The 25,425-nt window shown below is 40.0% G+C and overlaps 4 protein-coding genes and 2 long non-coding RNA genes across 10 annotated transcripts; 3 read left to right on the top strand and 3 right to left on the bottom strand.

The window, feature by feature from the left end:
• The first annotated feature begins 3,370 nt into the window (after window positions 1-3,370).
• Window positions 3,371-3,875, top strand: LOC112175714. The gene is made up of 2 exons (XR_002926598.2): window positions 3,371-3,490; window positions 3,578-3,875. It is a non-coding gene; the product is annotated as an uncharacterized LOC112175714 (long non-coding RNA).
• A 5,576-nt stretch (window positions 3,876-9,451) lies between these two features.
• On the bottom strand, window positions 9,452-10,000 carry LOC121050338. The gene is made up of 2 exons (XR_005802701.1): window positions 9,859-10,000; window positions 9,452-9,710 (listed from the first exon to the last, which is right to left on the bottom strand). It is a non-coding gene; the product is annotated as an uncharacterized LOC121050338 (long non-coding RNA).
• Window positions 10,001-10,474: 474 nt separating this feature from the next.
• LOC112175705 lies at window positions 10,475-13,750 on the top strand. Its single transcript, XM_024313435.2, has 3 exons — window positions 10,475-10,850; window positions 12,932-12,991; window positions 13,086-13,750. Exons 1-3 carry the CDS (start codon window positions 10,698-10,700, stop codon window positions 13,230-13,232), a joined length of 360 nt encoding a protein of 119 aa, XP_024169203.1. The 5' UTR covers window positions 10,475-10,697; the 3' UTR covers window positions 13,233-13,750.
• Window positions 13,751-15,324: 1,574 nt separating this feature from the next.
• On the bottom strand, window positions 15,325-16,410 carry LOC112175703. Its single transcript, XM_040509998.1, has 4 exons — window positions 16,228-16,410; window positions 16,014-16,140; window positions 15,578-15,646; window positions 15,325-15,466 (listed from the first exon to the last, which is right to left on the bottom strand). Exons 1-4 carry the CDS (start codon window positions 16,284-16,286, stop codon window positions 15,401-15,403), a joined length of 321 nt encoding a protein of 106 aa, XP_040365932.1. The 5' UTR covers window positions 16,287-16,410; the 3' UTR covers window positions 15,325-15,400.
• A 113-nt stretch (window positions 16,411-16,523) lies between these two features.
• LOC112175701 (NAC domain-containing protein 83) lies at window positions 16,524-17,891 on the top strand. The gene has a single exon (XM_024313429.2). The coding sequence runs from the start codon at window positions 16,885-16,887 to the stop codon at window positions 17,740-17,742; it is 858 nt and encodes a 285-aa protein (XP_024169197.1). The 5' UTR covers window positions 16,524-16,884; the 3' UTR covers window positions 17,743-17,891.
• A 2,412-nt stretch (window positions 17,892-20,303) lies between these two features.
• On the bottom strand, window positions 20,304-23,923 carry LOC112175697 (sister chromatid cohesion 1 protein 1). 5 transcript variants are annotated; one of them, XM_040509986.1, is made up of 13 exons: window positions 23,751-23,923; window positions 23,315-23,383; window positions 23,120-23,201; window positions 22,575-22,876; window positions 22,328-22,487; window positions 22,167-22,240; window positions 21,885-22,065; window positions 21,704-21,782; window positions 21,455-21,585; window positions 21,278-21,362; window positions 20,993-21,105; window positions 20,808-20,911; window positions 20,304-20,737 (listed from the first exon to the last, which is right to left on the bottom strand). In XM_040509986.1, the coding sequence occupies exons 4-12, from the start codon at window positions 22,635-22,637 to the stop codon at window positions 20,829-20,831; spliced, it is 969 nt and encodes a 322-aa protein (XP_040365920.1). In that variant the 5' UTR covers window positions 22,638-22,876; window positions 23,120-23,201; window positions 23,315-23,383; window positions 23,751-23,923; the 3' UTR covers window positions 20,304-20,737; window positions 20,808-20,828. The 5 variants fall into 5 exon arrangements, with proteins under 5 accessions (XP_040365920.1, XP_040365921.1, XP_024169188.1 ...); XM_040509987.1 differs by having other exon boundaries at window positions 20,304-20,726; window positions 20,824-20,911; window positions 22,607-22,876; window positions 23,751-23,922; XM_024313420.2 differs by having other exon boundaries at window positions 20,304-20,726; window positions 20,824-20,911; window positions 23,751-23,922.
• Between the last annotated feature and the right edge of the window lie 1,502 nt (window positions 23,924-25,425).

The following is a 25,425-nucleotide window of genomic DNA, read 5'->3' on the forward strand; positions in this document are numbered from 1 at the left end:
CAATTGGGTCTGTAGTGTATTCATTTTGGTTTTGGGAGTTTATACAATTCACTGGAGGGCAATAATATAATTATTGGAGGCAATAATATGATTATTGGGAGACAATAAAATGATTATTGGGGGGCAATAATATGATTACTGGAGGGCAATAATATGGTTACTGGGTATTATTAGGGGGCGATAAATTCAGATGCCGGAATCCGGTCACCAGTCTGGTAGCCGGATTTCGGCCACTGGTCGCTTGAGTCGGGTCACCGGACCGCCACTGGAGTCAAGCAAGGTCTCCAATGACTTCTTTCTCTAAGTGACAAAGAAAGAGAGGGCAAAATTGTCTCAAAAATAAATAAAAATGAATTAAAAAAATACTTAATTGGGTATTAGGAAAATAATCTCTTAGAGTGTTTGGGTAAGTGGGCAATCTCTTAGAATGTTTGGGTAAGTGGGCAATTTTTAAGCTAAAATTGGGTAAATGATCATTTCCCTAAAAATATTAATGTTTTTTAAGAACCCAAATTTTGACATGAATTTGTCAACATCTACATCTTAACCACACACACACACACACACACATTTTGTGTGTATATATATATACACAATCCTTCTTGGCTAAGGACATCCTTATCTAAGCTTAGGTACGGATTTTTAGTTTTTGGCCACTTTTCGATCACATATTCACATCTTAACCGTTCAGTTTTTAGGTCATAATGTATAGATCATATCTGCAAAATTATAGCCAAATTGATGATCGTTAAGGCATCCAAAACTGCAATTTACAACAATATACACGAACGATTCCTTTTCTACAGATTCAGTTCGTTTGTGTAAATTGCAGTTTTGGATATCTTAACGATCATCAATTTGGCTATAATTTTGTAGGGATGATCTATATATTAGGACATAAAAACTTAACAGTTAAGATGTGAATATGTGATAAAAAAAAGTGGCTAAAATATTATCTAAGGCCGCGTTTGTTTGTCTGCATTAGTGACTGGATAGGACAAAATATTATCTAAGCTGGTGTTTGGTGGTTTAGATTGCTCTAAGATTGGAAATCTATATCTTGTCAGGGTAGGATATCAAATCCTATTAGAGAGGTGGGATATGCATAGGCAGCATAGCAAAACAAGATTATAACTATGATCACCCCTGTATTTTGAGCAAAGACGACCATCATTCTGTTTGAACCTATATTTGGCAAGGCCCATGTAGCAGATAGGTGGACCCGGCCCGCAAGGCCTAATGAAGGACCGCGGCTAATGAAGGATGGCGGCCAATTAGACTCGTCACATTAAATGTTTATTGTCAAATTGATGACAAGAAATAACGTGTGCAAAGAGCCGTTATTAAATCGGTAGAGATTAAATGACCCACAAGTCATAATGAATGACCGCGGCACATCAAAGAGGTTGATTGTCAGGAGAAACATTACCGAAGTTTGGGGCAATTAACTTGAATGAGCATCAGGAGGTGTTATTGCCAATCATTAGTTACAAGACCTGATTGATTACTCATGATAGAATTAATCATTGATAACTATATCACAAACATGAATACTGTTCTATTTGTAATCAATGCGGTCTTAACTATAATGGCTGAGATTGTTTCTTTTCCTTCATTCAGTAGTTTAGCTTCACTATAAAAATGACCATATGATTCATTGTTAGAGGTCCTCGACCAAAACGCTCTACGCGATTACACAAATTTTATCTCAATACATTTCAATATTTCAGCAACACTTATCAATCTTTACGTGTTTATCTTATCACTTTCTTTACTGGTATTTATCTTTCCTGCACTTTACTTTGTTGCTCTTTACATTCAAGCAGTTTATCTTCCTGCACTTTATTTGCTGCACCTTTACATTCCTGCACTTTACTTTGTCTTTACCTGCACTTTTATTTTCTGTCGTTTACTTTACGTTATTTACTTTATACAAAATACAAAATCACAAAAAGAATCATCATCACTTCACTTTCACCTCAATCACCAAGTTACACAGCACTGCGGCCAAATAAGGCCGATCTGTGCTAAAGTCCTTGCATTTAAGGCAGAGAGTACCCCGCGGCCGAGATCGATCCTTCCTCGGCCCACAATCAACTGATCAGAAGTCAGATCAGTGCAAGATCTACAATCTATAACAAAACCTCGCTTGGCCTACCTGCCGAGAGTTGGCACGCCCGCGCACATGTCACCACTCCAGAAGGACACGTGTAAGCAAAAGAAGCCCTCGACCTAGTGACACGCAGCCGAGAAGATTTTTGAGCGAACATCTTTTGGCACGCCCAGTGGGACACTAATGTATTAGGTGTTTTCACAAATGAGTTTCTGTGAGCCGAATCTAAACGGCTCAAGTTCAATATATGGTGTTAATGGGAGATATAACTATGCTGCGTACAAAAGTTTTGTTGACTTCAATAGCCACGCAGCATGGAATTTACAAACACTCAAAACACAACCCCAATATGGTTACAGTTTTGACAAGGAGGTTGATTTTTCCCTAAATGGTAAGCCCAAATTTGATCTCGACATTGAGCCTATTGATGATATATATGAAGAGGACGAGCCAATTCATGGCTTTTGTTACGTCTCGAACCTAAATTTACCGGTTTACTAGTCATTCGGGCGGTAAACAACAATTACTCTAACTTTTTACTTCGTTTAGGTACTTTTCGTTGACCAAAAGTTGATTTTTGTTTCGTTCTTTAAGTGAGAAAATTTCCTTCATGAAAGTTGTAGAGAACGTCAAATTGAGTTCGTGGACACGTGGCGCGCCTAAATCAGAATTCATATGAAGTAGATATGGTCTGCAGAAGTTAAATATTATGTCGGAGTTTTTTTTTCGGAGATGTTGGAAGGGCAAAATGGTCTTTTCACAAAGCCAACTATATAAGAGAAGAAACCCTAAATTCTCTCTCATTTTTTTTCCTCTTTCTCTCGGCCGCACAGCCTTCCCCCCTTTCTTATCCCCGACCTCTCCTTCTATTCCTCTGCCATCATTGGAGATCACCACCTCCGGCCACCACTCCACTACACCGCCACCACCAAGAAAGCAAGCGAAGGACGGTGACCCAACCCAAGGAGAATCACCGACAAACACCGCCTCCAACCTACGCACGCGGCACCTATGGCTGCGACGTCACTGTTCGTTCTCTCTTTTCGATTTCCGGCCACCATCTCAATTTACCGCCACCATCAATACACCCAGCAGGCACGAGGAGAGAAAACCCAGATGTTTTAGTGTCCACTGTTGCTGGACGAGACAGTATGCGCCTTCGCCGGAAATCGAGGTTTCTATTAGGATCGATTCGTCCTCTCCGGCGACGTCTGAACTGCACAACCGCCATAAATGAAATCAGTGCCTTCTTGTTCACCAAAACCCCATGGTCCTAACATCTAGCTTCGGTCAGAACCGCCACACGCACTACACGCGCCGCCGCTGGTACCTGGATCACCGTAGCTCCGCCGCCAGATTTCTAGGCCGCTCAAGTAGGTAATTTCGTACCCTTTCCTTGGTAAAGTCTCCAACTCGTTTTGGACCAAGGACCTTAACCTATTATTGTTTAAATTGGCTTTTGAGGTTTGTGGAATTTTGAGAGTTGGGAGTTTCGGACAAGGAGAAGATGATTGGATCAGTTGTGACAGAAACCGACAGTGGACTTTGGGTGACTGATGGTGGAGGAATGCAGTTTTGGCGAATCGAGTTTGGGTTGGAAAAGAAGAATGGTAAGGATCTCGGTTGGATATGTTTTGCTTTGTGTTATTGTACTAGTGAAGATATGGTTGCGGGAATTGTTGAATTGGAATTGGTTGTGTTGCTTAAATTGTATTGGAACTTTGGCATGGAAATGGAAAGGGGATTGTAATGGTTAAAAGAATGGAAAAGAGTAGTGATGGTGATATAGTATTAATGAAATTGCCGACCATTTACCCTTTGGTTCTGTTGAGGAAAATGTAATCAGATTTAATTCATAAGGAATTTGTATGGAATTTGCATTTGGAACGATTTAATGGACTCGGTAATGAAAGTGGTATATTTTATTAGTCAAACTTAAGAAGATTTTCAATTAAAGTCAAAGGAGTAATTTATAACAAAGTAATTTGTGCTACAATATTCTGGAATTTCCGTGAGAACGGAATACTCCAGAAATGGTAAATGTGGGAAAAAATTTCTTGAGGTAGATATACCCAGTAAGTGGTCGAGTAGAATGATTCAAAGTATATTTTGGAAAGTAGCTTGATCATCATATCCTAAGGGATCTTTAAAGAATTTGAGCAACAAAATTATAGACGAATACTTATCGATTTTAATTGCTTATTAAAGGACTCGGACATGAATACTCGGAGTTGGATGTACGTCCAATTTATAAGGGATCGTAGCAGGAGAAGCAAACCCGACGTACGGGGAGCTTGCTATTGCACATCATAGCGTAAACCTGTGAGTGGACTTTTGTTTTTAAATATTGATGCATGCACCTATTTTCTTAAATAATGCTCTAGTTTTAATCATATTACTTATTGAGCAAATGATTTGATTTTCGGAAATTCGATCTCGGTTTATCTCGTGGATTTGCTCTCGATAATGAGTTTCAAAGGTTGATTATGATTTATAATATTATTTGACAAATTGCTTATTTCCGAGGTAATTTTCCGGAATTAAGTATATTTCTAATTGCCGATTTAAGTTCCTGGAAGATTCTCGAGATGAGTTTCGATGGAGTTGGATTTTCTCATTTATTTATTGACTTTCGGTTTTGGCATCGGGAATGCCTAATTAAGGATTTTGGATTTGGTTGGTTTCTTGGAGATTTTGAGAGATTTTTGGAAATAGGATTTACCTAAACTAATTTCTGGTTTTGGTTACGAATTTGAGAATATCTGGGCGTGTGGGACACGCCGTCGATTTATTCCTATTTCTCACTTATCCATTTTGAGATTGAGAGTAATCTTGGCGTGCGAGGTCACGTCGTTGAATACATAGTTTCTATCTCGTGAGAAATGTGGGGAAGCTACATGGATTTACTGGTTTTTCATGATTTTTCCTCACCATACGCGGGTTATGTTATTAGGTCTCCTCCTCACTGACTTTGTGTTGGTGAGTGGCAGTTGAGGTAGCTTGTTCTCCTCCTCACCTACTTTGTGTTGGTAAGTGGCAGTAGAGGTGATTTATTCTCCTCCTCACGTGGGTGGCAGTCGAGGTTATTTGGTCTCCTCCTCGCACAATCTATGTGTGAGTGGAAGTTGAGGTTATTAGTTCTCCTCCTCACACAATCTATGTGTGAGTGGCAGTCGAGGGTAGGTAGAGCCTAGGAGGCTCCATTACCCGTATGGTGATATTTCTTCCCCATATCCTGTCATTACTTGACTAGCGGGGCCTAGTCTGATTTCCGTTTAACCAGCGGGGCTGGTCTTATTCTGTTGAGTATCGGAGTTTCCATCCTTCCTTTAAGTTGTTTGGGACTAGCGGGGCTAGTCGGTTTTCTTGAGCGGAACTCCTTTTGTTTCGTTTTCCTAAATCAGTGCTTGCATCGGGAGATTTTTTTAATAAATTAAATGTGGGAAAGTATAAAATCTCTTTTGTTTAAAATTGCTTATTTTTGTCCACTCACACTAACGTGTTTTCAATACTTTCCCCTGGGCCCTTCGGTTTCAAATGCCCAGTTTGCAGGCGAATTATTGAGGTCGGGCGTACACGGAGTTGAGGCATAGTCAACAACATGGCTTCCGCGTTTGCCTTTGAGGTAGGTTGTCCTTACTTACCTTTTTATTAGAATTGCTCTGATTACCTATGGGATTTATGTTTTTCAAGTTGAGGTTTGTGTTTTGTGAATTGGAGATTGATGTTGAGTTGGGGAGCAGGGTGGCTCCAGAAGTATAAGGATGATTTGATTTAGAAGTGTAAATGCTTTCTACAGGTTTTGGGTAGCCCATTTTAGGGGAAGTTCCGCCAAATTTTTAGTAGAATTTCTTCTAAGGTGGGCCCCGCAGGGCCACTTCGGATTCAGGGTGAAATCTGGGGCGGGTCCTGTCAGCTTTGATCTACTCAGAGGGCTAAAGCACCATCAAGAGGTTGATTATTTAAGTGAGGAGGTTGTACACTTTGACATGGTTGTCAGTAATAAAGCCGACTTAGAAAAATCACAATCGGCTAAATTTGAAGTAGAAGTTGAAGTTGGTAATTCAAGTACATATGCAGAGCTTGAAAATTCGGCCTACATAATAGCCGGAGAACAAGAACCTACTACATGGGGTTTAAGTTTAATGCTTCACAGCCTCCAAAGGCTTGAACCAAAGGCCGAATACAAAGAAGTTTCCAAGTTTGCAATAAAGCATTGTTGGCCACCTCCATAACGGCACACAAGATTTTTACATTTTGTTTTCTTGCTTTAGTTTCTGCAAAAAAGAAAATAAGATAAAATAAAATAAATGAAAAGTTGTGTTTTTAGGAGCCGTGTAATTGATCGGTAGGCATGACACTGTACGGTTGAAATATTTCTATGATCACGGCTGGAAAAAAATGTGAATGTCATTCGACAATGAGGCTAACTTTGTTTACTAGTTCCTTCACCACTCGGCTCGAGCCGAGGCTCAAGGAATTAGGGAAGGGCTACATCTCATGAATTCAATGAATAATCATAGCCGGTAAAGGACCACGTTTGAATAATTGTTTAGTGGGTACGTGAACGGCTAGTTGGTATCACGAGTACCGCAGTTGTTGAAGAGCCGCACTTGAACTGACACAGTAAATAAAAGTCCATGGTTAACTAATTGTCTACTAGGCATATAGAATGTATAAACCGTAGCCAGCAAAGGACCACGTTTGAATAATTGTTTAGTGGGTGCGGGAACGGCTAGTTGGTATCACGAGTACCGCGGTTGTTGAAGAGCCACACTTGAATGGACGCAGTAAATAAAGGTCCATGGTTAACTAATTGTCTACTGGGCATATAGAACGTATAATCTATCATCCTTAACTCTTTGGGTGGTACCGGCGAGTTTTTCTAGCTTTTGGCAGTAACAAACGGTTGAATAGCCGCAACTATCAAATGATCACGGCTAGCAAAGGACAGCGGCTAAATGTCCATAATTTAATGAATCATGGTTAAATGGCTGTGAAGGAGTAAGTTTGAAATCAACGGTTGAATAGCCGCGGCTAGCAAATGATCATAGCTAAATGTCCATAATTTAATGGATTGTGAAACCAACGGTTGAATAGTTGCGGCATAACAAGGAGCCGCAGTGAGTGGCTGCTGCGTGACGAATGTCACCAACGCTATAATGCGTGAACCTTGCCAAGAGATTTTTCTAGAAACAATCTTTTAGTCCCTTAACCACTAGGCATCTATGCCGAAGCTCAAGGGACGAAGGGGCTTTGTTTGAATCTATATTTGGCAAGCCCAAGTAGCAGATAGGTGGACCCGGCCCGCAAGGCCTAATGAAGGACCGCGGCTAATGAAGGATGGCAGCCAATTAGCCGCGTCACATTAAATGTTTATTGTCAAATTGATGACAAGAAATAATGTGTGCAAAGAGCCGTTATTAAATCGGTAGAGATTAAATGACCCACAAGTCATAATGAATGACCATCAAAGAGGTTGATTGTCAGGAGAAACGTTACCAAAGTTTAGGGCAATTAACTTGAATAAGCATCAGGAGGTGTTATTGCCAATCATCAGTTACAAGACCTGATTGATTGCTCATGATAGAATTAATCATTGATAACGATATCACAAACATAAATACTGTTCTATTTGTAATCAATGCGGTCTTAACTGTAAAGGCTGAGATTGTTTCTTTTCCTTCATTCAGTAGTTTAGCTTCATTATAAAAATGACCATATGATTCATTGTTAGAGGTCCTCGACCAAACGCTCTACGGAATTACACAAATTTTATCTCAATACATTTCAATATTTCAGCAACACTTATCAATCTTTACGTGTTTATCTTATCACTTTCTTTACTGGTATTTATCTTTCCTGCACTTTACTTTGTTGCTCTTTACATTCAAGCAGTTTATCTTCCTGCACTTTATTTGCTGCACCTTTACATTCCTGCACTTTACTTTGTCTTTACCTGCACTTTTATTTTCTGTCGTTTACTTTACATTATTTACTTTATACAAAATACAAAATTACAAAAAGAATCGTCATCACTTCACTTTCACCTCAATCACCGAGTTACACAGCACTGCGGCCAGATAAGGCCGATCTGCGCTAAAGTCATTGCATTTAAGGCAGAGAGTACCCCGCGGCCGAGATCGATCCTTCCTCGGCCCACAATCAACTGATCAGAAGTCAGATCAGCGGAAGATCTACAATCTATAACAAAACCTCGCTTGGCCTACCTGCTGCGAGTTGGCACGCCCGGGCACACGTCACCACTCCAGAAGGACATGTGTAAGCAAAAGAAGCCCTCGGCCTAGTGACACACAGCTGAGACGATTTTTGAGGGAACACATTCTTCAACCAAAAATACAACCACCAGCCTTGTGTCATCTTCCTATATCCGGTGACCAATCCTAATCAAATCCAGCCGTTACTGGAAAACCCCAGATTTCTCCGGCCCATTCCAACAAACCTCTTGGCCGAAATCACTGATCACCCCCTCATCACTGACCTTATCATGGTTGTTGACAGGTGAATTTGATCTTGATCTAGTTTAGTTTAGTGATGAATTTGAAATTGTTATTGTCTTCAGCCGTTTTTGCCATGGCCAATCACTCTGTTCATCTTTGTTTGGGTCGAATATTTTTTATTTTTTTTTGTTGTTGTCTATTTCACGTATTTGGTAGAAGAGGATTATAGCTGAAATGGATAGGTACCTAAAAAGAGTAAAACAAATCCAATCTTATACTAATCCAGTCCAATTATCCTAAAACATTTCTATCCTGGTTCCTAAACGTGGGCCTAAAGAACATAATACATATTGGTTGGAGATATGTATGTCTAAGAGACGGACAATTGAGTAATCCAGGTGACTCATTTTTAGCTTTCCTTGCACTCATATTACCTCTCCACCATTGTTATTTCTACTCATCCCTTCGTCACCTTTGCAAAATGGGATCAATAGGACAATATAGCTACAAAATCTAGGGCTGGGCATGGGACGGGACGGGACGAAATTCTGGTGATCTCGGTCCCGGACCCGGAAATAAAACTCGGGACGGAACGGGACAGTTATGGCACTTTTTGAGAATTGATCCCGACCATCCCGAACCCGAACGGGACCGGGCCGGGATTGGGACGGGACCGGGACATCCCGAAAGAAAGGAAAAAAAAAAAAAAAAGGTCTCCTGCAATTTCCCTAATTTCTGCAATTCCTGCAATTTCTGAACTCCAAATCATGCCAAATCAATCCACTCGTATATTAACTTCACCAAATCAATCAATACACCAGAATAGTAGCCACATCAGTTTCAAATCAATACACCAAATCAATAAATACCAAATCAATGCACCAGATTAATAGCTACAATAATTTAAATCAGTGCACCGAATCAATCAATACCAATTTAACACACCAGAATGGTACTCATCCATCTCCTTCTTCCCACGACCCAAACCCCCAAATCCAACTTCAGAATGCAGACGGAGATGAACCTTCGATCATGAGAGCCACCCCTAGGACCCATGACCCAACCCATGGAGATCGCTCCGGCACCGCAATAGTCCGCAGATCAGGACAACTCGAACGACACCTCGTCGCCAGACACTGTCAAAACAACGCATGTCCTCGATTTTTAGAACAGAGCTTATCACAGCCCAAAACCCAGTTTCCAATTTCGATTCTTTACAAAAACCCAGCTCGATTTCACAAAAAAGCAGACGAATAATAATCAAAGAAGCTGAAAGAGTGGTACCTGATCAGAGAGCAGAGCAGTCTTGCTTTTAGATCCGATCGGAACAACAAAGCAAGAGGACGAATTGATGAATGATGAATTGGGGATCTAGGGTTCTAAGCTTGGGACGGTGAGTGTCTGAGTGATACTGTGAGAGACTGAGAGTGTGAGTATAGATCGCGTGAAGGAATGAAGGGATCAGAATTGAGATCGGCCTATCCGGTGTGCTCGAGTTCATGTTAGGACTATAGACTCAAAAATCAACCAATCAAATGCCATATAAATAGAAAAGTAAGAAAAATAGAATAAATGAAATTAAAACGGGACGGGACGGGTCTTTTCGGGATTCCAAGTTTCCAAACCGAAGCCCGTCCCGTTAAAACGGGACGGGACCAAATAGTTAATTTTCAGGATTTCAAACCGTCCCGTCCCGCCAGTTTTCGGTACGGGACCGGTTCGGGTTCGGGTTTTCGGGTTCAAGTGCCCACCCCTAACAAAATCAACCTTCAACCAAACCAAAAAAAAAAAAAAAAGAAAGCGTCTAGGCTGTTTGCGTGTGAGGCTTCTCAATTCTCACGTGCGCTAAAAAGAGCATATAAATACCTCTATTCGTATAAACTGGATGAGCAATTGAGCAAGGCGGTCACTCATTTCTGGTTCTAGCCCTCTCGGCTCTCTTCGTGGTCAACGATTTTCGTCGGAAACCTAATTCTGTCGTCTACATTCGGTACAAATCCCTAATCACAAGCCATTTCTATCTTCCTCGTTAGATTTTCTCAGGAAAACCCGAGTTTTGGCGGGAAAATTGATTTCAATCTGGTGACGATCGATGTGCTTGTTTTTTGCACCGTGAGTGAGTGATGGAACAGCACTTGCGAGGTTCTCAGTCGCCGATCGACGTCTTCAAGTACCGCCGTCGTCAACTGTCGCCGCTCGCGCCCCTGCACAATCTGATCGCGCCGCAGCCGGGTGACGGCGTTTCGGTTGCCGGAAGCTGCGGCTCCAAGGGCCAGGTCTCCATCTCTCTCTCTCTCTCTCTCTCTCTCTCTGGTTCATCGATTTATAACTATATTTTAGATTCTACTTTTTGTGTATGAAAGAAAAATGGTCCAAGTAATAGTATTGACATGAAATCGTAATAGGATTTTCATTGCTTCTTTTAACAATTGGTGCAAGTTGATTAGTCTTTCTGTGATTTTCTGTTTTGTTTTGGTTGGGAATCTAGGATATTGCTTGAGTACACTTGGTGTGAGATTTTTTGATCTGAAAAGATGCAGACTTGAGTTAGTTTAGCGTTCTAGCACTTGAACTGATGACATTCACAAGTCCTTGAGATTTCAGCTGCTGCTATCGTCAGCGAAAATGACAATCTATTAAGAGCTTTCTGACTTGTGAAATGAGATTTCGAGGAACAACACCAGTATTTTACCACTAGTTCACTAACATTTTAGGAAGAGTATACTTACATAAAGATGCTATGGTCAGGAAAAACACAGTCAAGCAGAAAATGTTGTTGCTTGCTGCCTCTAGAGGGCATTATATATGAGTAAACAACATTGATATTTGGAATTCATTTAGATTTCTGATGATGCCATGGTTGGTCAAAATGATGGTCCATTAGAGACTTATTTTGACATGCTAAATGAATTTTGTATGAATCTTAGGTTTTACCACTTGTTTGTTAACATCAAAGAAGAGGTAGTTACAAATGAGGGCCAAGTATTTCCATTGGACCTCTTTATCTTTTGCATTTTGATTCCCCTAGTGTTCTTAAACTCCTCCGCTTCTTAAGCTTACTGAACATTACTTTTTGCTTGGTTATACACAAGCACAAGGCCGAAAATATTTTTGCTTGCTGTGTATCAAAGATCATAACATACATTACTATTCCTCGAGATCTCTGACAATGCTGTCTTTAGTCAAGTTGATGGTTTTGACCTGTGAAATGAATGCATGAGAAAAGTTTTTTCCATCATTACTTCATTAACATTTCAAGAAGACGGGTAGAGGGTAGTTACAACTTACAAATAGGTGGTTGATGTTTGAGATTGGTTTGGAAAAAGACAAGGTTCAAGTTAGAGACTTGTAACAATCAAGTTTAGCTATTTATTGTTTTATGTTGCACATCGATCACTCTGTATGCGTTTGAACTTTGAACTGTAAATACTAAGTGCTGGATTTTTATATTAAAACTGTGAACAAGGACTTGGTTGGGTTAGTTGCACCAAATTGCATTAGATGAGGCAATACTGTAAGTCTTGCCGTACTGTCACTGCCCAATCAAATTGCTCGTAGCCTATTAGCATATTCGAGCTATTTACTTGTTCTTTTATATGAATGTTGCAGTACTATGATTCATTATATGTAACTTGTTCTTATGTAAAATTAGGTTGCTTGCTGTCGAAAATGATTCACCACCTTTTGTCATCCTACGGTTCTGGGATTGACTGAATGGGAATTTTGAAATTAAACGAAAGCTAATAGAAGATGAAAGCTATTACTCCTGAAGTAATGTCTAATAGGTCACAGTTTGACAATAAGTTGTTGGCATGGTGCTCAGATTTTGAAGTCATGTTTTTGTACCTTGAGTTAATGCTAGAGTTGATAAGGAAGTCGGGGAAAGTTAAACTGCTTTCACTGAAGTAAGCAAGTAACAGCTTATGTGCCATCCGTCCATGAGCCTCAAAATAGGAAAGAAACTAATAGTGTTCTGCCAAATTCAGTTAGTCATTAGGAGGTTAAATTGTAGTGTACGTAAGTCAATGAGGTACTGTGATTGTATTATTTTAGTAGTCAGTGCAGTTGTTTGTCTGTTCTGTACACGAACCTAATGTTCACTCTGAAATATTAGAACCTTCTCTAAATGCTGAATACGTTGATCTCACAATTTTGTAAGAATTTGAGTTTCTGTTATGGTGCCTTTGATAGTTTTGTGAGTGTGTTTAATACATTGGTTATGCTGCCTCTATTATTTCCTTAAATCTCATTGGTTTTTTGAGATGATTTGTTCAGTTGCCCAAGCAAATTGTTGGACTCATAATAGCAAATTGCTCTTTGATGGTGAGGACTTGACCAAACTTTAATTTTCTTACAGTTTGTGCATGGTAAAGAAAATCTGCATCCAACTTCTTTCCCTGCCAAGAACAAATCCGAGGTTAGCAGTTGGATAGCTACAATTGGCTGTCAAATTTTGACATATTCAACTACTGAAACTGCCATTGTACGTTTGTTCTGTTATTGTTTCCCAGGCACAGATGTGCAAGTCTACAACTAGCTCAGGATTATGCACACCCAGCCCAAAGTCCCACGTCGCCCATCAGGTCATGGCGTCAGCTGTTACAGAAGCAGCAGCAGCAGCGTTAACCTCATCGCCAAAGCCAAATAACACCAGCTGAATCACAGGTTATCTTGCCTCCAACTGAATCACAGGTTATTGAGGTTATCTTGCCTCCAACTGAATCACAGGTTATCTTGCCTCCAACTGAATTACCTTCATCGAACGAAGATGTGGATGCATCCAGCACTGCTGGGTTGAGTCTTGTCTATGGTCCTACTACAAGAAGGAGATTGCCACTGTTTACTGAAATTTGCCCAGAGTAGTGATTCTGATGTGTAGTCTAGAGAACCTCGATTTCAGACAAAATATATACTGCACTGCATATTCGTCCTGTTAGATTCGGGTTATAACATTACATAAGACAAAAGGTATAATGTAAATTCGTCATGCTGCTCATATTCTAGTGTATTGATTGGGATTAAATTGAGGAAAACTCGTTGCCAACTATACTTGTAGAGGTTTTGTTGATGCTCTGTTATGGTGTATAATATCTGGATGGTATTGCATTCGATGGTGCTTGAAAATTAAAAGGACAGTGGATTTATGGTGTATAAAATCTCTTTGTTGCAGTTTTTATTCGATCATTTCTATCTGCAGCAATTACAATGGCCAGGCTTATGAATTCCACATTGTCCAAATTTTCACAATTTTTTTTTTCTTCTTACAATGGAAGGGTCAAATTATTGATCCGGTGATTAATGAATTTGACAATGGCTTCAATGCTAAATTACCTGTTGAACTTGGTAATAAATTATCAATTTACTCTCAAATTTGAAACTATATCAAACAAGATCATTAAAACTCCTTCTGAATATCTAACACATAACTCAATCACCATAAATAGCAGTTCTTAATTATTTAATACACCATAAATAGGATAATTAGATTAGGTATATCTAATCTATCAAAATTAGAACTCGAAAAAGGATATTTAATCTAAAACTAGCATCAGCTTCCACAAAAGGAGCAATGTCAACTTTCTTCATTAACTAGCATCACTTTCCTAGCTCATTCCAGCACGAGTTCTGTTATAGAATAGTACAGTTAGGTCAGCGTAGTGTCTTTAACATGTCAATGACACAAGGCGATAAGGATACACAAGTGTAGGTAATCTTACCTACATCTTTGGTCCTCTAGTCATGAGAATATCCTCGTAAGGGGCATTTTGTTTAACTTTTACAAAATCACGAGTAGCAAGAACTGCAGATGCCAGAACATAAGCAGAACGTAAGCATATTAGGTGTAAAAACAGGCGCATAACATAAGCAGGAAGGGAAGAAAGTATGGATTCCTACCACAAGTTTGATAGAAAAGCAAAGCCGCTCCTCTTCGATTCATTCCAGCAGTCAGGTCGTTCAGGGATTCTACTTGAGGGCCACCCGGTATTTCAAAATGGGATTTCAGTTCCCTGAAAGAATTCGAGTATAAGGAAAAAATGCAGTCAGATCAAAGCTACTTAAGAACCAGGCAATCTAACAGATCTTTGAGACAAGCATACATTTGAGAAGAAGGACATAATGCAATCAGATCAAAGCTACTTATTTACCAGACAATCTAGCAGACGTGCGAGACAAGCATACATTCGAATTGCATCAGTCACTTTTTCCAGTGGCTGATTGATGATTGGTTGTTGTGTCTGTGTCGGTCCAGTTTCCATCAATAGTTCTGCAAAAATAGACATGACAGTCATTGAAATCTCCAGAAATAAAGAATGCGGTTATAAACCCATAGCTACTATGCTGCATCAACAGGTAAGTTTATACCTTGCTCAGGTGTTGGGCCATTTCCAGATAACCCATGAGAACACTAGCTGGCTGCTCCATGAGTTTACCAATCTTCATAGTAGACATTATGTTCTTGGGCTGCAACAAAGAGAACACAATGAGGACAGTGCATGGAATGTACATACGAGTATGCTTAACTCCTCCACTGAAGGATATACTTGGAATTCAGGACAAACCTTTTGGTTTCTTCTTCTTCTTGAAACTATATCTGAAGTATCTTGAACCCAAGATTGGTACACATGTCCAGGATGGATTGTTTGGTCATTATCCATTACAGAGGCAGGTGTTTTTCTCTTTCTCCTCCTTATAGGCCTCTGCCTCTGTTGAGCATTCTCTTGAACATCTTGCATCTGCAGCACTTCATCAAACACATTATTAGCCTGCTGTCTTTCCTGATGCTGGTCTTGACGAGGTGGAGAAGGTATTAGATAATTTGGTGGGTTCAACAAATCTGCATGTGCATCTGATGGATCATAACATTTAGGCAATGTGATATCCTCAGGATCAGCTGAATGCGAGAGAGAGGGGTGGGGTACGTTAGCTGATCAACAGATTATGGATATGTGTGGTCACATTTAAAAGTAACTGAAGAAGGCACACTAAATGAATAAGAAAGGACCTTGATGTAAGTATCTCCCTCCGCTGCATTATCGTTAAGTGGTTCTCCCACATCTACACTATCCAGTTGCTGCAAGCACAGAAAAAGATAGGGTGACCATGAGATATTGGAAAGATTCCATCAAGTTTCTGTATGCATTTCATACTAGGCACAATAGTGGAAACAAGTTTATTTATTCACTCGAGCATTTCATCAAACATCTTCGGTGCCCCATCAACAAAATATAAACAGCTCCATTCTCACTGTAGCCAGCCGGAAAACTATCTCAGGCATTCATTACGATAAAACAAAATGGGGGTTAAAGAGGCGTTGGGGGATTGGTGGTGTGTTTCAGTTGAATATTAAAAGCACACAAACACATACTGATTCACAAGAATACCCTTTACAGAACTAGAGGAATATCTGGGTAACAAGAGCCCATTAAGGTCACATTTACCATGAGAAAATAGCCGGTTTGCTGCTGGAAAAGCGTGGCATGGTGAGAGAAATCAAGAGACTGCTCGATGTCACCAACAAGATCTGTATCTTCATGCTCAGCCTCAGGCGGAATTATTGCTTCTTTCCTGCAAAAACCCACAGTGAGATTCAGGAATTGACAATAATATCCCTGCTCCCTAAATGCAATAAAATAAAGAAACGCAGCGTTTTACTGTGAGCTCTCCGTTTGGGTAGGATAGTGGAGTCTGTGCTGGATTTCACCTTCTTCCATGCTTCGTTTAATTGATCCTTAGAACACAAAATTGATTTTGACGTCAGAAATAAACGTCAAAAATTGATTTTGACGTCAGAAATCGTTAGAACACAAAATACAAAAACAGAAACCGCGTGAACCGCCACACGCGGCAAACCAACGGTCATATTTCCAATCTTTCTATAAAATTCCACTCTTCACTCGCTCACAATTCACAATTGCAATTTCTCTCTTTCTCTCTCTCTGTTTTTCTCTGCTTCAATTCTCTGTTTCTCTAACCCGCCCAGAAAACCCTCTCTCTGTTTTTCTCTGCTTCAATTCTCTGTTTCTCTAACCCGGAATCCCCAAATTCCAACCCAGAAAACCCTCTCTCTGTTTTTCTCTGCTTCAATTCTCTGTTTCTCTAACCCGGAATCCCCAAATTACAACCCAGAAAACCCTCTCTCTGTTTTTCTCTGCTTCAATTCTCTGTTTCTCTAACCCAGAATCCCCAAATTCCAACCCAGAAAACCCTCTCTCTGTTTTTCTCTGCTTCAATTCTCTGTTTCTCTAACCCGGAATCCCCAAATTCCAACCCAGAAAACCCTAATTCAAACCCAGAAAGGAATTTAGGGTTATGGATCGTTGTTTTCCTGTGGGTTTCAGATTCCACCCGACTGATGAAGAACTGATTGGGCACTACCTCCACCTCAAGAACAATCCTAACTCGGCGACACCGTCCTTGGTACTTCCTGAGTTTGATTTGTACGGTGAGGCCGAACCCTGGATCATTTGGGATGCCTATGGAGGACCCAATCTCAAACAACAAGATCTCTTCTTTTTTACTCTCCTTAAGAAGAAGGCCAATCCCCGCGGCGGCCATGCTAGTACCCGGCATAGTCGAAGGGTTGGATCATCGGGCACATGGAGCCAAGGTGAACCGTCCAGACCCATTTTTGGCGAGAAGAACCAGGAAACCCCAATTGGGCGAAAGACGAAATTGAGGTACGAGAACAAACTGGTGCCGGAACAACACGGTTGTTGGATTATGGAGGAGTATACCAGTGTTGATGATCAATCCAGTTGTCCTGCCGCTCATGATCATTATGTGATTTGCCGACTGCGAGAGAACAAGACTGGACAAAGAAGGAAGTCTCAGGATGATGATGATCACCATCCAAAGCCTAGGAAAAAGCCCAAGTCTTTGACAGTTGCTGATCCACAACCTGCTTTTACAACCAATGAGGCTAGAAAGACAGTGTCTTTGAACCAGAGTCCTAATCCTGAGCAGCAATTTGAAAATGAGTTGATTATTAGTGAGGGTGAGGCACAAAGCAGTATTAGTAATTGTATTGGTATGCCCGAGGATATTGATTGGCTTGATCTTGCATTGGAGGATATTGATTGGCTTGATCTTGCATTGGAGGAAGTAGAAGGGGATAGACTATCCCCTGCACTCGCAGAACAACAATCATTGACCTTTCAACTTTGTTAAGTTGGTTACTTAAGTCCTATTTTTGTGAGGCATCACTACCACTTCTTTGGAGTTTAGTTACTTGTTTTAGCTATTTTCTTTTTTATTCCTGTAGATGTACTGATATCAAAATCAATTCATTGCTAATACACTACAATACTTTTTGTTCAGTGAAATCAACCTTCCATTCTTCCTTCATTATCTCTTTACTTATTGCACTTGACGTTTCAACTTTGTTAAGTTGGTTTAGTCTTAAGTCCTATTTTTGTGAGGCATCAAAATATTTCTTTTTTCCCCTCTACTGGTGTGAAGCAAAATGCACGCTGGCTTAATCAGCTTTGATTAGATCGATTATTCACCTACTTGTTCTATCAAAAAGCAATTCAAAAGTTCTATGCTAAATGAAACTCTACTTGCCTGGACCTTTTATCTTGTGCATTTTGCTTTCTGTAGTGTTCTTAAACTCTTGAAGCTTCTTAAGCTTGCACTTGAGAACTGCCATTTAAACTTTAAAACTAATCGAACAGTAATATTTGCATGATTGTACTGTTGCTCAAAGCTGTTACTTTGCTGCATCAAAGAGCATGACATACAAGCAATAAGATTGTGATACTTGAGACTCTGACAATACTGTGGTTAGTCAGGTTGGTGGGCCATAAGAGCTTGTTTTGACTTGTGAAATGATGTATGAGAAAAGTTTAGTTTCTTCTACAGATCATTTACATAGAAGACAGATAGAGGATATATAGTTCCAAATAGGTGGCTAAAGTTTCAGCTTGGTTTGGAAAAAGACTAGGTTCAAGTAAGAGACTTGTACTCATCAGGTTCAGCTAGTTTCTTCTTGCATACTGATTATCAGGGGATGTGTTTGAACTCTAAATACAACTGCTGTATTTTTCTTTGGATTTTTAAAAATGAACAAAGAATTGGTCGGGTCAGTTGTACTGTTATCACAATAGTTGAGGCAGTACTGTAATTTGTTCTATGTTTAGTTAGGTTGCTTGCTGTAGAAAATGGTTTGCCACTTTTATCATCATATGATCTTGGGATTAACTGATTCGGCCTTTTAAGATTGAAAGAAAGCTAATAGAAAATGAAAGCTCTTACTGCTAAAGTAATTTCTACTTGGTCACAACTTGACATTAAGTTGTTGGCTGGTGCTCAAATTAGGAAATCATTTGTACCTTGACTAGAATTGATAAGGAAGTTAAGGAAAGTTAACCTGCTTTCACTGAAGTAAACAAATATTAGCTTATGTGCCATCATTATAGGAAACAAACTACTAATGCACTGCCACTTTTATTTACTCATTAGGAGATTTGAGTGTCAGTCAATGAGGTAGTGTCATTGTATTTATTTTAGTAGTCAGTGCAGTTGTAAACAATTTCTTTAGTTATAAGTCGGTTCTGTACACAAACATAATATTGACTCTGAAATTTTGGAGCCTTCTCTAAATGCTGAATACGTCGATGAGTTTGTTTTTTGGTACCTTTGATGGTTTTGTGATTATGTTATATTACATGGGTTATGCTGCCTTTATACTTTCCTCTAATCTGATTGGTGTTTTGAGATGATTTGTTCAGTTGTGCAAGCAAATTGTTTGTTTTTTTTAATGACTTGACCAAACATTAATTTTCTTGCAGTTTGAATATGGAAAAGAAAATCTGCATCCAACTTCTTTCCCTGCCAAGAACAAATCCGAGGTTAGCACGCAGTCGGATAAGCGCTAATTAGTTGACAAATTTTGACATATTCAGCTACTTAAATTGCTACTGTGTGTTTGTTCTGTTATTGTTGCCCAGGCACAGATGTGCGAGGCTACAAGTAGCTCAGGATTATGCACCCCCAGCCTGAAGTCCCACTTAGCCTATCAGGTCATGGCATCCAGAGAAGCAGCAGCAGTAGCCTCATTGCCAAAGCCAAATAACGCCATTGAGACCCTGATTACTGTCATCAGCTGGAAGGACTGGTCACCCCAAGATGATGGCATTGAGGTTATCTTGCCTTCAACTGAGATACCTTCATCGAAGGAAGATGTGGATGCATCCGGCACTGCTTTGCTGAGTCTTGTCTATGGTCCTTCTACTAGAAGAAGGAGATTGCCACTGTTTGCTGAAATTTGCCCAGAGTAGTGAATCTGATGTGTGTAGACTGTAGAGACTATAGAACCTCCATTTCAGACAAAAGGTATACCGCACCATATATTCATCCAGTTAGATTCGGGTATATGCTTTGATTACATACTTCAGACAAAAGGTATAACGTAGATTCATCTTGCTGCTCATATTCTAGTTTGTGTTTTTTTGTTTTGTTTTGTTTTTTTCCTTTTTTTTATTATTTTTTTTTTTTATCAACATATTCTAGTGTGTCGATTGGGATTAGATTGAGGAAAACTGGTTGCCAACCATACTTGTTGACGCTCTGGTGATGCTCTGTGAGGAAAACTCGTTGCCAACTATATTTGAACTTTGAAGAGGCTCTGGTGATGCTCTGTTATGGCGTATAATATCTGGACGGTAATGCATACGATGGCACTTGAAAATTGAAAGGAAAATGGATTGTGGTGTATATACTCTTAACTCTTGTTGCAATTTCTATTTGATCATTTCTATCTGTAGCGATGTACTTTGCAAAAGGAAACTAGTATAGAGCTCAGGTGGCACCCAGCCCAAGCTTGTTTTAGACTTTCAGTTGTGCACCACCCATGGATCAATTATACAAAACTATATCAAACAAGACCATTAAAACTACTTCCGAATATCTAACGCATAACTGAATCACAATGGAGCTGCCAGAAGAGCAGCAATCAGCCCATTGCAAGAAAGTAGCACTTCTTAAATACTGACCACACCATAAATAGGATAAATAGATCAGGTGTATCTAATCTTTCAAAATTAGTACTCCAAAAAGGATAATTAGACTAACACTAGCATCAGCTTCCACGTAAGGAGCAATGCCAACTTTCTTCAATAAGTAGCATCACTTTCCTCATTCCAGCACGAGCTCTGTTATAGAATTGTACATTTAGGTCATTGTAGCGTAGTGTCGTTAACATGTCAATGACTGAAGGCAGTAAGGATATACAAGTGTAGATAATTTTACCTCTATCACATATTTGGTCCTCTAGTAATGAGAACATCCTCATAAGGGGCAATTTGTTTAACTTTTACGAAATCACGAGTAGCAAGAACTGCAGATGACAGAACACAAGCAGTTCGTAAGAACAAGCGCATAACATAAGCAGGAAGGGAAAGATAGTATGGATTCCTACCACAAGTTTGATAGAAAAGCATAGCCGCTCCTCTTCGATTCATTCCAGCAGTCAGTTTGTTCAGGGATTCTACTTGAGGGCCACCCGGTATTTCAAAATGGGATTTCAGTTCCCTGAAAGAATTCCAGTACAAGGAAAAATTGCAGTCAGATCAAAACTAATTAAGGACTGGGCAATCTAACAGACAATTGAGATAAGCATACATTTGAGAACAAGAACATAATGCAATCAGATCAAAGCTACTTATTGACCAGACAATCTAACAGAGGTGTGAGACAAACATACATTCGAATGGCATCAGTCACTTTTTCCAGTGGTTGATTGATGATAGGTTGTTGTGTCTGTGTCGGTCCAGTTTCCATCAATAATTCTGCAAATATAGACATGACAGTCATTGAACTCTCCATCAAATAAAGATTATAAAATCATAGCTAATATGCTGCATCAACAGGTAAATTTTACCATGCTCAGGTGTTGGGCCATTTCCAGATAACCTTATTACGTTGAAGTTTGGATCAGAATGCTGACATCCATTATCCTCTAATACTGGTTCAAGTCCATCATTGCTATGTATAGATGAATAACGCCTCTTCCTGTTGGATCTCTGACAATCAGTACTCCAATCACTAGTACACTGAAGCAACAAAAAGAAAAAAAGAAAAGAAAAGGAAAATAACACTTCTTATCGATTTGGATAAAAAACATGCTAACCGTCCAGAATTGACCTCTGAACTGTTTCTGTTAACTCCCTTTCCAGATGAGGACCTCAGGATGGATCTTCTCTCATCGCCTGTAAGAAAAAAATTAGTTGGCGATTAATGCACATAAGTGAAACATAAATACTTCAATATCTAGAGAAATGAGAGAGGAGAGACGTAGAAATCATGTGTACCAGAATTTCTTGGTGTTGCCGGGTTGGTATCAGCTCCTTTCATGCCATTAGGATTGGCTTTCAGTTTATCCATGAGTTCAGGTTGTAGTGTTACGTCATTGTTAACTAAATTTGTCCGTATCTGTTCCATGGGGGTTACAAATGACTGGGAGCCACCTCCACTAAGAAAATCTTCAACAGGCTTCACATTTAACATATTTTAACTTTTCAGACATAAACTTAGTTATAATTTCCTGAAAAATAAGAAAACTAAAAGTAGCTGTATTGACTTAAATATCTCACCAGGTCGTGATAAGTTTGTTTTTCAGGTGGTGACCACGATGATGGTTCTGGAGGCAGAGGTGGCGAGGTTAATGCTGCAAACAAAACCACAATTAAGGCCCTCTTTCTGTTACTTGAATTATTCATGTAAAAGTTCTCAAATTACAAACTATGATACTGACCTGAAGGTGAGTCATGGGTATGTTTTTCCTTGAATAGCTCTAAGAGAGGAGCTGGATAATATGTTTCTCCACTTCCGGGTTTAAATAAACGACCCATGAGAACACTAGCTGGCTGCTCCATGAGTTTACCAATATTCATAGTAGACATTATGTTCTTGGGCTGCAACAAAGAGAACAAAATGAGGACAACATGAGTATGCTTAACTCCTCCACTGAAGGATATACTTGGACTCGATCAGGAACAAACCTTTTGGTTTCTTCGTCTTCTTGAAACTATACCTGAAGTATCTTGAAGCAGGTGTTTGGTCATTATCCATTACAGAGGCAGGTGTTTTTCTCTTTCTCCTCCTTATAGGCCTCTGCCTCTGTTGAGCATTCTCTTGAACATCCTGCATCTGCACCACTTCATCAAACACATTATTAGCCTGCTGTCCTTCCTGATGCTGGTCTTGACGAGGTGGAGAAGGTATTAGATAATTTGGAGAAGGTGGTCGAATATGTGTGGGCTCTCCTGATGTGAGGTCTACGTCATCTCCCTCAATTTCAAATCTGCCATATCATCCAAAGACAATAATAAATAAGAATACGATAATGATTCTTGCAACAGACTGATTAAGTATCTGTTATAACAGGAATGAAAGGGCATAAAATTAGCTGGGCGCAGAGTTCGCAAACTCCAATGAAAAAGGCACTCGGAAACTCAAAAGCATGAACACTTTGTTTTGCTCAACCTTCAGGAATGGGAATCAAAAATCAAAAGTTTATCTATACTGTATTGTGGTAATGATTCACCTCTCAAAGCGAGGGTTGAACAAATCTGCATGTGCAACTGATGGATCATAACATTTAGGCAATGTGATATCCTCAGGATCAGCTGAATGCGAGAGAGAGAGGGGTGGGGTACATTAGCTGATCAACAGATTATGGATATGTGTGGTCACATTTAAAAGTAACTGAAGAAGGCACACTAAATGAATAAGAAAGGACCTTGATGTAAGTATCTCCCTCCGCTGCATTATCGTTAAGTGGTTCTCCCACATCTACACTATCCAGTTGCTGCAAGCACAGAAAAAGATAGGGTGACCATGAGATATTGGAAAGATTCCATCAAGTTTCTGTATGCATTTCATACTAGGCACAATAGTGGAAACAAGTTTATTTATTCACTCGAGCATTTCATCAAACATCTTCGGTGCCCCATCAACAAAATATAAACAGCTCCATTCTCACTGTAGCCAGCCGGAAAACTATCTCAGGCATTCATTACGATAAAACAAAATGGGGGTTAAAGAGGCGTTGGGGGATTGGTGGTGTGTTTCAGTTGAATATTAAAAGCACACAAACACATACTGATTCACAAGAATACCCTTTACAGAACTAGAGGAATATCTGGGTAACAAGAGCCCATTAAGGTCACATTTACCATGAGAAAATAGCCGGTTTGCTGCTGGAAAAGCGTGGCATGGTGAGAGAAATCAAGAGACTGCTCGATGTCACCAACAAGATCTGTATCTTCATGCTCAGCCTCAGGCGGAATTATTGCTTCTTTCCTGCAAAAACCCACAGTGAGATTCAGGAATTGACAATAATATCCCTGCTCCCTAAATGCAATAAAATAAAGAAACGCAGCGTTTTACTGTGAGCTCTCCGTTTGGGTAGGATAGTGGAGTCTGTGCTGGATTTCACCTTCTTCCATGCTTCGTTTAATTGATCCTTAGAACACAAAATTGATTTTGACGTCAGAAATAAACGTCAAAAATTGATTTTGACGTCAGAAATCGTTAGAACACAAAATACAAAAACAGAAACCGCGTGAACCGCCACACGCGGCAAACCAACGGTCATATTTCCAATCTTTCTATAAAATTCCACTCTTCACTCGCTCACAATTCACAATTGCAATTTCTCTCTTTCTCTCTCTCTGTTTTTCTCTGCTTCAATTCTCTGTTTCTCTAACCCGCCCAGAAAACCCTCTCTCTGTTTTTCTCTGCTTCAATTCTCTGTTTCTCTAACCCGGAATCCCCAAATTCCAACCCAGAAAACCCTCTCTCTGTTTTTCTCTGCTTCAATTCTCTGTTTCTCTAACCCGGAATCCCCAAATTACAACCCAGAAAACCCTCTCTCTGTTTTTCTCTGCTTCAATTCTCTGTTTCTCTAACCCAGAATCCCCAAATTCCAACCCAGAAAACCCTCTCTCTGTTTTTCTCTGCTTCAATTCTCTGTTTCTCTAACCCGGAATCCCCAAATTCCAACCCAGAAAACCCTAATTCAAACCCAGAAAGGAATTTAGGGTTATGGATCGTTGTTTTCCTGTGGGTTTCAGATTCCACCCGACTGATGAAGAACTGATTGGGCACTACCTCCACCTCAAGAACAATCCTAACTCGGCGACACCGTCCTTGGTACTTCCTGAGTTTGATTTGTACGGTGAGGCCGAACCCTGGATCATTTGGGATGCCTATGGAGGACCCAATCTCAAACAACAAGATCTCTTCTTTTTACTCTCCTTAAGAAGAAGGCCAATCCCCGCGGCGGCCATGCTAGTACCCGGCATAGTCGAAGGGTTGGATCATCGGGCACATGGAGCCAAGGTGAACCGTCCAGACCCATTTTTGGCGAGAAGAACCAGGAAACCCCAATTGGGCGAAAGACGAAATTGAGGTACGAGAACAAACTGGTGCCGGAACAACACGGTTGTTGGATTATGGAGGAGTATACCAGTGTTGATGATCAATCCAGTTGTCCTGCCGCTCATGATCATTATGTGATTTGCCGACTGCGAGAGAACAAGACTGGACAAAGAAGGAAGTCTCAGGATGATGATGATCACCATCCAAAGCCTAGGAAAAAGCCCAAGTCTTTGACAGTTGCTGATCCACAACCTGCTTTTACAACCAATGAGGCTAGAAAGACAGTGTCTTTGAACCAGAGTCCTAATCCTGAGCAGCAATTTGAAAATGAGTTGATTATTAGTGAGGGTGAGGCACAAAGCAGTATTAGTAATTGTATTGGTATGCCCGAGGATATTGATTGGCTTGATCTTGCATTGGAGGATATTGATTGGCTTGATCTTGCATTGGAGGAAGTAGAAGGGGATA

This window comes from Rosa chinensis, chromosome 7, assembly GCF_002994745.2.
Source record: "Rosa chinensis cultivar Old Blush chromosome 7, RchiOBHm-V2, whole genome shotgun sequence".
Lineage (NCBI taxonomy): Eukaryota > Viridiplantae > Streptophyta > Magnoliopsida > Rosales > Rosaceae > Rosa > Rosa chinensis.